The sequence below is a fragment of the Pteropus medius genome, unplaced genomic scaffold, assembly GCF_902729225.1.
Source record: "Pteropus medius unplaced genomic scaffold, Ma_sr-lr_union100, whole genome shotgun sequence".
In the NCBI taxonomy this organism is placed as follows: Eukaryota; Metazoa; Chordata; class Mammalia; order Chiroptera; family Pteropodidae; genus Pteropus; species Pteropus medius.
In genome coordinates, this window is record NW_024349799.1 from 1838021 (window position 1) to 1851027 (window position 13007).

The window sequence follows — 13007 nt, forward strand, 5'->3', positions numbered from 1 at the left end:
TACTTCCTGCCCTGTACTCAGGATCACCTGTCCCAAGAACTTTCCTGTGTTAATCACAGCCCACTCGAACACTCACTCACATGTACGTTTCTCAGCCCCTGGGAATCGACTTCCACTGCTCTGATACCCCTTAACTACTTGCCCAGTGAAAATCACCGCTTGTGGAGCGGGAGAGACATTGTCAAACTGAAGTTTGTTTAAAGGAGAGTGTCCAGGATATAAGGATCATTTAAGAAAGATCTAAAGGGAATGGGGATGTTCATCTTGGAAAAGAAACGTGTGTGGGGTGCGGGGGAGTGGGGTGGGCATTAACTTTCTTCAGCTGTCCTACAGGACAAACTGGGACCTGAAGGGGACGGACAGCATAGCCGATTTTGTCGTAATGGAAATGAACATCTTTTTAGGAACTATAAAGTAGTGGTTAAGAGCTCAGATTCTGAGGTTAGTCAGGTCTGGAGTCATACCCCATGTCTTCACTTTCATCTTGTGTCTTTGAGGTCAAGTTTTATTTCACCTAAAACTTAATGGCCTTATTCGTAAAATAGGAATCGTAATAGTAATTGAGAATATGCATGTAATGTGATTTTCACAGTGGCTGAGGCATAGTAAAAAATTAGTAAACGTTAAGCCTTATTTCTAATGACCAGAGCAGTTAAAAAATTATCCCCACTTTATGGATGAAGGAAGTGAAGGCCTGAGAAATTAAATGATTTTAAGTCATTCAACATTTATTTATTTCACTCTTCACTATGGGTCAGACCCTGTTCAGTCAACTGGATCTACAGCATAGAGATAGTCAAACTAGATCGCTTCCGTTATAGAGTTTACTTTTTTCTGAAGACTCAGGAGATAAGTAACATACTTAAATAAGGGAATTTCAGATAGTAATCTGTACAATGAAGACAATGGAATAATGTAGTGTGATTGCAAATGATGATGAGGCAGAGGAGGAGTAAAGTCAAGTCTTAGTGAAGATGTGACATTTGAGTCTAGTCCTGAATGTTTATAAGGAGTTATCTATGTGGTGACAATTCCAAGCCATGCAAAGGCCCGGATACAAGAAAAAGCTAGATACCATGGAAGAAAAAGGCAAATATGTTCCTAGCATCGTGACCAGGAAGGAAAGTAGTAGGAATTGGAGTCAGAGCAGGTATACAGGGGTCAGATAATACAGAGTCTTTTAAGTTATGTCCAAGGGTTTAGATTTTATTCTAAAAGTAATAGGAAACTATTGGTGAGTTTGAAGCATACAAGTGATATGATCTGATTCATATTTTTATTGGTTATGTTGCAGAGAATGGATTAAAGAGAGGACAAAAGTGGAAGTAGAATAGTTAGTAGGAAATTGCAGTAGTCCAGGTGAGTGCTGATGGTCACCTTGAGTGAATAATTGATTAACTTGTGATCACAAAGCCAGAAAATTGCAAAGCCAATAAAATCCAAGTACATTCTGATTCTTTTCTGCTCTGGCACAAAAATCTCAAGATTCTGCGATTCTAAAAATTTATTGGTATTGTTTTATGAGAATATTTGAAAACTTTTTTTCATACATATCTCCCTTAGTTCTTATACCAGATTGTCAACTCTTTCTGGACAAGACCAGTCATATTTTCAGTTTTTTACAGCATAGACTCAAACCCCATGCAAACGTTAGTGTCATTGAAAACAACAATACATTCCCTCCAACATTCTTTTTCTCTATATAATCCTTCCATGTAGCAACAGGTAGCAGTATATATCTATATGTCATAGTGTCTTTGTCTTGAACTCTATTATTTTATTTTATAAATTGCAAGTGAAACTGTTCCTTTCTAAGGTACAGTAATCTTAATAGCAGTGAAGTAGTGTTGTCAGCAATTCTTGTGAGTCTGAGTGTGTTCGTAATATTGCATATCATTATGATAATTAATGCTAAATAATGGGTTCTATTGAATGAATGGTAACCCTTTAGGGCAAGGCTAGTACAACCTTGTTCTGTAGGTAGATCACAAACTTAAAATATCGGGCCAGATCAAGAATTCAGACTTGGCACCTTTAACTTGTAACATCATTCTTCAGCAGTAAATAATCCTTGTGAACTTTTTCTAGTTGCCTATGATAATGTCTAATTTTACATAGGAGATAAAATGGGTTGTTACTTTTCATACAGACCATTTTGGGGTGGGGAGGGCAAGCAAAATGGGTGAAGGTAGAAAAAGAAAGAAAAAAGTTATTTTGATAGTCATACAGTGTTTTCTTATCCAATTATTGGTTTTCAGGCTTTCTGAAGACCTAAGGGTTATAAAGATGTATTATTTTAAAAATTTGGTTTCTAATTACCTTTTTGACATTTTTAATAGATAATATAAATTATTGAAATTGCAACTTAAATCTTAATATGTTAGTCACTGAACTGTATTTCTTAACTGTCTGTTTGCCTAATAAAACTACTGGATTCATTGGACAATGTGAAGTACCTAACAATTATTCTAGCAGTACAAACAACTGTTTATTTGGTAGCTATTTATTGTAATATTTCCCTTGTAGCTAAAAAAGAAAGTAATGCATTTGAATAAATAGTAAGAACAAATGAATTCTAGTTTGCTTGAGAATAGGCTGGATAATTATTGTTTCCCAGTTAGATTACTGCACACTAATACCATAATGTTGCCTCAGTAAATCTTGATATCCTAGTTTTTTATTTCTTGGCATCTTCCTTTAAGCCACATGTTTCAGGGACTACTCCATTTGAAAGATCTTGGATAAATTTATATGTTGATAGATAAGGTGAATTGAAAAGAGAAATCATCAGAAGAAGGCATTTATTTTTTTTCAAGTAACATTTATCAAGATCAAAGCCAACTTTGTGGGTGCGTGACCTGTGCAGTTGCACAAGGCCCTACTCTTAAAAGGGCCCGTAGCTTAGTTGGGCCCTGTACTTGGTTTAATTCTCTGCCGTCAGTATCTTGAAATAATTACTTTTTTAACAGGGGGCCTTGCATTTTCATTTCGTACTGGCCCCCAATATATTAGATCTCATATGAACTGATGTTCCGACATAATTGAAGCTAAAACACAGCCTATCTGGAATGAACAGAGGTTAAAGGTAAGAGATAAGACAAAAGGCAACTTCAGGTCTCTTGAGAATAGTCAGGTTGTATGACATAAGATCAAGCAAAAATCCAAACTCCTTACCATGGCTCATATGACTCTAGTTAATCTAGACGTTGCCTACTTCTCTAACTTCATCTCAGATCTTTCTCTGTCTGCAGTCACCATGCTCCAGCCACCCTTTTTTCTGTTCTGTAACTCCTTCTGCCCCAATTTCTTTGTTGCCTTGAGACCTTTTCTCTGCCTGGAATACTTCGTCCCTCAGTTTTTCTCCTGGATGACCCATTATTTGGATCTTGGCTGGAACACTACTACCCAATCTAAATTAACACTCCTCTGCCTAGTCGAGTTTAATCCTATCATCTTTTGGTATCTGAAAGTTAGTTTATTTTGCTGTTTCCTTTTTTATTGTTTTACTCCCAACACTAGAATGTAAATACCATAAGAGCAGGGACCTTGGATTGTTCAGCACAATATCACAAGCACTGAGCATAGTGCCTGCACATGATTGTACTGTGTACAGGTCTGGTGAATGAGTGCATGAGTGAAGCAAGCAGAAGGCAGTCAGATAGCAGCCCAAGGAAACTTCTGAAAACAGTGAGCTGTTGCTCTGATGACAATCTCATGTTTCAAGAAATCTGGGACTCCTTCTTTGAAGCACTTTGTTTCCCATAGAATTGGGCTGTATGCTACATGCAGATGCTATATGTCCACCCCCAAGACAAATGAACAGCATTCCTGAACTGTTTAGATTCCTGAGAGGAAAAAAAAAAGTACTAGTAGTTGGAAAATTGCCTTTGGGTACAGAATAAAGGAGATAGTAAAATAACCCTTGACTAATGTTTTCCATCTTGATTTTTCAAAACTTTGAAAAAAATCAATTAAGTAAAGTCTAGCCCAAGGAAGGGAGTCATTCCTGATTTTTGCCATTGTTCTTAAACAACTGTAGGATTGTATAAATAGCTAATGCTATCTTGAGCAATCTCCGATGTGATAAGATATACAAATTGCCAGTTTGTAAACATTGTTATTTTTTGTCTCTCCAAGTATGTTACTAAATCTATAGTTCTAACTTTACAACAAGCAATATTTACATTTTTAATATTAGTTCCATTGAATCTATAAACAATAGGTATTTATAACGTGTCAGTCACAAAATCCCAACAGATTATTTATAGGGTAGCCAGCACTATCATGCCCTTCTTCTGTAATGAAATAACCGTAATATAAAATTTCACTTCACAAATACTCTTTCCTTCTCCCCTTAAATTCCTTCTGAATGACCTGCCTGCAGGCTACCCCACCTAATTTAGAGATCAGACTGATTTTAGAGATTTTGAAGAGAAATTTAAAAACAAAATTCTCTCTTCTAAAAACACTGGGAGGCTTGTAGTTTAGTAAACCAGGGATAGAATTTTCTATTCATAGAGCCAAAAAAAGAACCTGTACAGGTCATTTTATGACTGACCTTGTCATTCTACACTTGAAAAAACTGGGCAGCAGAGTAGTTAGGTGGCTGCTCAAAGTCACAGGGCTACTGGGCAGTGGAAATGAAACTCAAATGTGGGTATCTTAACTTCTAGGCCAGTGCTCTTCCTGATGCAGTGCACTTCCAAATATAGAACCATTGGCAAAGAGAACTCCAAAGTGTTTCTTTTCTAAACAGAATAATTTCAGGTGAAATTAACATTAAATACTGGAATTAAATTCTTTCATTTATTCATCAACGCTGTGAGTTTATACTCTTTGTAATCCTTTACTCTCATATCAGTGGACTCTTTGGAGGGTAAGAAGATACAAGCCAAGGTCAAGCTGCATGTTTAACTGCAAATCAGATTAAAAGAAATTTTTTCAATTATAGTATAAATGATTTACAACTAAATAGCACATATTTAAAGTGAAACAATTTGCTAAGTTTTGATATGTCTATCCATCTGTAAAACTGTCACTACTATTTTCTGTACTACTATAAAGAAACAGGCTTGGAGAAGTCTAGAAGCTCAAATTAGAACCCAGGTCTATCCAATTTCAAGGTCCATGCTCTAGGCCCTGCAGCCTGAGTTCTGGCTGGGAAAACAACCAACTGTTTCCCATTGTGTGGGAAAAGTGCACAATCTCTGTGAATCATTTCTTTAAGATGGTTGTGCTAACTGATCCTAATATCTTTTTCATCTTCAAGTTTCTATACTGCATTCATATTTCTTATGCAGAAGGGGTAAATCCCTATTTAAATGAAATTTTTTAATTGAATGAAACTGCACTAATTTTCACAGTGGAGGTATAAGAGCTATACAAAATAATATATATTTTTTCTTTTAATAGGAAAATATTGAAGAAGCTTGGAGTAACACGAGTCAGAGTAATAAAGGATCTGCAGGAAATCCCTCAAGACAGTTGGTGAGACAATCAGAATTTCTGTTTTCTTCAACAGTGTATTGTATAAGTATTTTGTAGACATTCTGACTATAAACTTCTTAGCCTCGTGCTTTTATTATTATGTGGTTGTTAAGGTTACTAATGCGGAAGCTATAATAGCTACCCAAAGCTTAATTGTATTTGTTTCTGCCAGAAAATGCAGATTTTATATAGATATAAATGTTGATAATGATATAAATGTGTTCCTGTAGCTCTTTCCATCCATCTATCTACAGAACTATTTTTACATTTCTCAGATAATATAAGCAATTACTAAAGTAACATAGCCCAAAATATATAACATATATCTAACATTTATACATAGGCACATATTGTTTATGTACCAAGTGTTATATAATGTTTTTATGCAAAGTTTAAAGCAAATTTGACTTCTCTAAGACATGACAATTTATTTTCCACTTCTCCAGTCTTAGGAAAAGAAGAATTTATAGACTTCATCAAGATCTTCATTTACGCAACTGTTAACTTGAAGGCTATCGTGGTGAAACCATGAATAAAAATACATCTGCTGTAGCATCATCCAGTCTACTTGAAAAGTAATTTTTAATTTAAATTTAGTATGTTTTGGATGATCATAGTAGAATATTAATGAACATTTGGTAAAAGTTTTAAACAGCTAACAACCTATGATCTCTGCCTAGTTTTAACTTGTAATACTCTTATTATGATTAAAGTTGAACAGCAGAACTATTTTTAGTAGCAATAAAAGTAATATAAATTCTTAACAATAGAGGAATTTTAAAATAAGATCCTTGCAAGTAAATACACTGTTGAGATTAAAAAAATAAGGATGCTTTACTGAAATAATAATATATACTGGAGATTATGTGTGTCTCCATTGAAGGAAGTTCACATCTAGAGATTACTGGAGGTGCCTAGTGAGATACCTTTGTTTACACCTTCATTTCTCCCATTTGTAGGCTTCGCTCCTTTATAGCCTTGGAACCTAATGTCCCATCAAGAATGGGCTGAAGTCCTGAAATACAAGACAGCAGAACATTTTGGACCCTGTCCTTTCTGCCTGTTTTCTAACTAATTGATTATTGCCTTATTAGCAGAGAGGTCTTCCGACACTAATGCTGAATTCAGTATAATGCAACTCTAAATCATATGCTATGTAGAGAGCAAAATATTTAAAAACAGGGAGTTTGTAAGATTTTAAGATTTTTTTCTTTCATTCTATTTTTTTATTATCTAACTTTTAAATATGAATTTTCTTAAAGATATACAGCAGATCTTCAAATAACTGTTTCATCCAACATCGTTTCATTATTAATGTTGATGACATGCTATATAACTTAACTCTTGTTTATGTCAATTAACCTATGATAAAATGTGTTTCATTATATATCCTTTTGCTTAAAGTGGCAGAACCCATCAATGATGTTAAGTGAGGACTTACTATAGTTAGAATTTATATGGTAGAAACTAAGAAAGCTTTTTCTAAAAGCTATAATCATATAAGATGTGAAATAAATTTTTTTAATACCAGCTTCAGTTTTTTGATATGTTTGAAGATAGCTGGATGTCCTATATTCAGCAATGGCTTTGATATACCAAGGAAGCACATTTTGCCTCTGGAGTAAGACAGACTGGGTTCACGTTGCTGTTCTCCAGCTTTGTAACCTCAGGCCACCAAGTTTACTTCCCTAGATTTTCATTCCTTTAGAAGAATGATGTGCAACGACATGGATAGACCTAGAGGGTATTATGCTAAGTGAAATAAGTCAGACAAAGACAGACAAATACCATATGATTTCACTTATCTGTGGAATCTAAGGAACAAAATAAATGAACAAACTAAACAAAAACAGACTCATAGGTACAAGAGAACAAAACTAATGGTTGCCAGATGGGAGAGGGGGTTGGAGAGCTGGGTGGAAAAGGTGAGGGGATTAAGCAGTACAAATTGGTAGTTACAGAATAGTCGTAGGGATGTAAAGTACAGTATAAAGAATATAGTCAGTAATATTGTAATAACTATGTATAATGCCAAGTGGGTACTAGACTAATTGGAGGGATCACTTTATAAATTATATAAATGTCTAATCACTGTTTTGTACATCTGAAACTAATATAAAAGAATAATGAATGTCAACTCTAATTGAACAATAAAAATTAAAAAGAAAGAAAAACGAAAAATGAGGGTAATACTTTTAGGGATTTTATAAATACTAAATTGACATTGTGTGTGGGTGTGTGTGTGTGTGTGTGTGTGTGTGTGTGTGTGTGTGTGTGTAGTTTAGCACAATACCCAGTACATGATAAATAAGCAGGTAGCCCTAAACCTTATTTTAGACTTTATTAACCAGTAAAAGTCAATGCTCTGATCAGCGTGGTCAGAAACATAACTTGGGGGTATACCTTTCACAGAATTCTTTTGACAGTTTCTTCTTTTCTAATGGCTTTGCTCTTATGTTTAACAGAAATTATAGCTGGAGTAGTTCTTTGTACTAGGAAAATGCTCTTTCTAAATTAAAGATTTTTGAAATTCAAATGGAGGTTACATTTATTTTGCTTTAAATGGCCACAAACATATCTTTTAAAGTCACTTACCTAATTCATTAAAATGTTTAGTATTGCAATTTTTTAATGTAGTCTAAAAATCAACTAAACACAAATATTTTCAGTCACCTTTAATAAATTTAAAAATTTATCTCAATAATATTTTAAAAATATTTTTAAAGTATTTTTCTTTGTTCTCCAAAGAAATAAGCATTATTGTTATAGTTTCTTTTATGGTTTGTTTTGTAGAGAAAATTAAAAATACAAGTAAGAAATTCCATCTGATTGTTTTTGTATCATCATACTTTTTTAATGCTTGTTTAGTTTTATTTTTTCCATCTTTTTTTATTTTTAAAATTTTTAAAATATTTTTTTCTTACGTATTTGACCCCCTTTACCCCATCTAATTCCCCCCTTTCTCCTCCCTGCTACCCTTTTGTAACCACTATTCTATTGTCCATATCCATGAGTCTCTTTTGTCCTGTTCATTTGTCACTTTTAGGTTTATATCCCACATATAAGCGATATGTGGTTTTCAGTTTTTTCTGTCTGGCTTATTTCACTTAGCATGATTATCTCAAGGTCCATCCATGTTGTCGCAAATGGCAGTATTTCATCCTTTCTTATGGCTGAATGATATTCCATCGTATATATATGTACTACAGCTTCTTTATCCAGTCATCTATCGTAGGACACTTCGGTTGCTTCCATGTCCTAGCCACTGTGAATAATGCTGCTATGAACATTGGTGTGCAAATATCTTTTCGGATATAGGTTTTCGAGTCTTTGGGGTAAATACCCAGTAGAGGGATTGCTGGATCATACACCATACTTTTTAAAATGTAGTTCTTAGTATGTACTGAGCATTTTGAGTTTTGTAGATATAAGAATTTTGTCTAACAAGTAGTTTAAAGAAAAAGTAGGTACAAATCTCTAGGCTAACCTATGAGCGCTAATTTACTTTATCTTAGGGATCCTGCCTTTCAGATGATTACAGTTACCAAGGAAACAGGCCTTGGTCTGAAGATCCTTGGAGGAATTAACCGAAATGAAGGTCCCTTTGTGTATATTCAGGAAATCATTCCTGGAGGAGACTGTTACAAGGTAAAAATGAATAAAAATAACCTTTCACCAAGAAAACAAAACCACTAGTGATTTTTTTCTACTCCATCAGCATATTTTTAGTATTAGCTGAATGTCTATTGCAACCATTTCTCAGTGAAGATACAAAAGAACTGGAAGATAGACCTTTCCCCTCAAGGACCTTTAATCCAACAAATGAATATGAAATAAATATGACAATAACAGATTTCAAGCTCTAACTAAAGGTTATATATTTTTCAATTTTATACGGTTTAACTCATATCCTGTGGCTGGTAGAGCAAAAGTATATTTGAAGATGTCTTAGCTATCCACTGCTCTGAGTTTGGATTAAGTTAGATCACTTAAACTTGAACTACATTCATTAAGCCTCTTCTAAATGCAAAACAAAACAAAATAAACAAAAATACTCAGCAGATAAAATTCACTTATTTCTGAATTTATGGGAATCCTTGTTGAGTTTGTTAATTGTATCACTAAATTGCTTACATGAAAAATTCAATTTAGAATCCATTTGAGAAATCAAATTTATATTTAAGACCAGAAAATATCCTTTTTTAGAATTTAGAAAGTCTTACTCTCCTTTTCAATGTAAGAAATATGTAAATCATGAGTTCCCTTTTGCTCTGCTAGCTAGAAAGCTCAGACCCAAACTTGAAACACAATACCACTGACTTAGTTATCAAACTGGTTACTATATTTACATTCTCATTTCTCTTGGATGTCATTTGCTATTTTAGTTTTACTAATGTGATTATATTTGTCTTTTATTGAAAATTGTCTTCAGTATGTTGGATGTATACAGGATATAAAGAATTTAATAAAATATTAATATTAAGCTGGATAGTATGAGAAAGTATTCTCTTATCATTAGGTTTGTTCATATTGTTGTTTTCTTATTGATCTAGTTGTTTTGGTTGAATAAATAGTCCTACTCTTACTCCATTCCCACTCCAAACACTTGATTAGCAACCAGTTTAATCTAGTTAACTGGATTTTTTTCTTTGTTAAGAAAAAATCAGTTTCTTAATAACTTCCAAAATAATAGAAGCGACTTTAATTGTTTCAGGCTTGCTGAGATAATAAGGTATCTTCCAAATTCATAAGTATTATACAATGACTTTAGGACATTATAATGATATAAACTTTTGGCTATTGAATTTAAATTATTAACCAAATAAGAGCATATTTAAATGCTAAGTTCAAATAAATTCAAACGAAAAATGAAATTTTTCTTCTAAGAATCAAAATATTTAGTACTACTTTAGTTTTGAAGATGAGGTGCATTCGTGTGTGTATGTTTGTGTGTTCAGTATAGCTAAGGTATTTCTTAGACTACACTTGATATAATGCAATAATAGATCACGGGACCTAACGGAATAAAAATTTTCTTTTAAGACAAGTATCAATTTGTGCTTTTATATTCGCATGAAAAATAGTTGTAATTAAAGTAATAAGTTGATGGCAGCGGTGCTGAGTGACTTTTCATCAGCTGTCAGTGATAGCAGACTAAGAAATTATCCCCATAATATATATTTTCTCTTACTGGCTTTCTTAAAATTTCATTGTTTGAAAGTATATAAAAGGGAAAGCCTGTAATGGATCATATTCTATATTTACCACTAGAGAGCAGCACAGAGTTATTAATGTTCTTTAACTCTACCTGGTTCTATCCAAGAAAACAGCCAAAGTAGTGAAAGGTGCAGACAGAAAAGAGGAAGTTTGTAATGCTTACATTTCTTTTTGGATACTTCCTCATGATGGAGAGTTATATGCATATTTACTCTGCAAATACAAAGTGGATGCTATTTTATTTTAAAATATTTTAAAAATAAATAATAATAGCATTACTGTCTTATACTGTGTTAGAATGTTAATAAATTCCTAATCTGCACAAAATTTCTGCATAGTAGGTATATTCATGGAATAGGGAACATGGGATCATAAGATTATCCTTATTGTTGAACTCAGCAACTGTTAATATTTTTTAAATGCATATGAGTGCTTTAACTTGCTCTAATTTTAACATTTTTTCAGAACTAACAGTAGGGCGATCTCGAATTTATAGACGAATTATAATCCATTTATATCCCTAAACCTAATATGTTAGGGGATTATTGAAACTCAGAAGGAATCTTTAATTAATCATAGTTAGCTGTTTACCTCCCTATCCTCCACCCTCATACACACAAATGTTTTCCACCTGGCAAATATGAAATGCAATATGGGTTCAGTAACCAAAATATGTTTCTTTGAAAAGTATATTCAGAGTTTAAATTTGGGATATCTTGAAAACATATCTAGTTCAAATAAGAAAGATTAGCCAAGCTTAAGAGCCAGAGGCAGTCTATAGGTTGAGAAGAAATATACTAGGTACTGAGTTAAGGAATTATGAAAACTCCAAGACCCTTTTCACCCCAACAGCCAGTCCATGTCAGTCTGAAGTCCTCAACATTCAATCTTAGACTTTTTTTCTGGCTTAGATATTCTTTTGAGCTTTATACCCACATATCTAATCACTTCATCAACATTTCCACTTGGATATCTTAAAAGCATCTCAAACTCAGCATAATTGTGGCAGGATCTTGATAGTTGTACTGCATCCTCATCTGCCCATCTCTTCTCAAACAGGACCTCTTCCATGTTCCCAATCTTGATGAGTGACACCTTCTGTTTGCGCAAAGTAAGAAAACCTAATAGCATCCTAACTACTACCTTTCCCTTAACACCCATAACCAATTCATTAGCACATACTGTTGACTTTTTGACTTCTTACTCTCTAAATATCTCATGAACCCACCAGTCTCCACTGCCATCACCATAGCTTAAACTACCATCAGTTTTTATTAGACTTCACAATATCTTTGTCTGCTCTTAATGCACCATACCTATTTCCCTCCCAACCTATCTTACTAATACTACTATAAAATGTGACTTTTGCTCTTGACTTCTCTTGCTCTCCATCTGTATGCTTCCAGAGTGACATTCTTTCAGTTCCTAGAAGGGCCCAGGTGCTTTCTTGTTTCAGCCCCCACTCCCTCCCTCTTTTTCCTGTTACTTCCAGATATCAATTCAAAGACCAGTTTCTAAGGAATGTGTTCCTTGACCCCCACCCCCACCCCCAGGTTAGGCCAGGTTTTTGATTGCTACATGTGCTTCTCAATCCTCTTCCTTCCCTTCATATCACCTATCTCAGTTTGTAATCGTAAACTATCTCTGTGATTGTTTTATCTACTGCACCTGAACCATAGACAGTGCATTTCCTAAGTGCAAGGATTCTGCCTGATTTTATTCACGATAAAAATCTTAGTCCCCAATGTGATGCCTGACACATACTGATTGCTCAATTAATATTTATGAATGAATGAATGAGTGAATGAATGAGTCATTCATTCTTAGTCATTCTGTCATGTTTCTGCAAATTACTGATCTGCCTGTTTACCATTTCACTGCCACCATCTGGGCTCCACACCAAAGTACCTCTCCTCTTGGCCTTTTGCATCAGATTCTGGACAACAGATTGAAGTTTTCAAATGTTTTTGTTTGTTTCTTTGTCTTTCTGCTAGTAGTGTAAGGAAAGGAGGCAGGAATTAAATGCTTTCCTTCAAACCTGAAACATTATTTTCTCTCTGAAATTGAGATGGGTCTTACAATCAAGTCATAATGTATTGGCAGCATATTTTTCTCTTAGTGATATTTAAAATAATGTTACATCTTCCAATCAGTGTCCTCTTAGATTTGATGAATTCAATGACCTTTTTTTTTTTTTAGTGAAAACCCATAGGTATAGGCAAAGATCACAAAGATATAGATATTAATGGTTAGTCATTGTTCACAAAGGATTGAAGTAGGGCATATTTAACTTTCAGAGGAAG

The 13007-nt window shown here is 34.0% G+C and overlaps 1 protein-coding gene across 6 annotated transcripts in view; it reads left to right on the plus strand.

Moving 5' to 3' along the window:
- STXBP4 (syntaxin binding protein 4) overlaps window positions 1-13007 on the plus strand; it is a 136720-nt gene that overhangs the window by 349 nt on the left and 123364 nt on the right. Inside the window, exons 1-4 of one of the 6 annotated variants that reach the window (XM_039885686.1) lie at window positions 1288-1359; window positions 5413-5487; window positions 5934-6062; window positions 9003-9135. In XM_039885686.1, coding sequence (XP_039741620.1) covers window positions 6016-6062; window positions 9003-9135 — 180 coding nt within the window. In that variant the 5' untranslated portion in view covers window positions 1288-1359; window positions 5413-5487; window positions 5934-6015. Of the gene's footprint in view, window positions 1-64; window positions 83-1287; window positions 1360-5411; window positions 5488-5933; window positions 6063-9002; window positions 9136-13007 lie in introns of those variants that run through there. The other 5 variants (XM_039885690.1, XM_039885685.1, XM_039885684.1 and 2 more) reach the window with 5 other exon arrangements.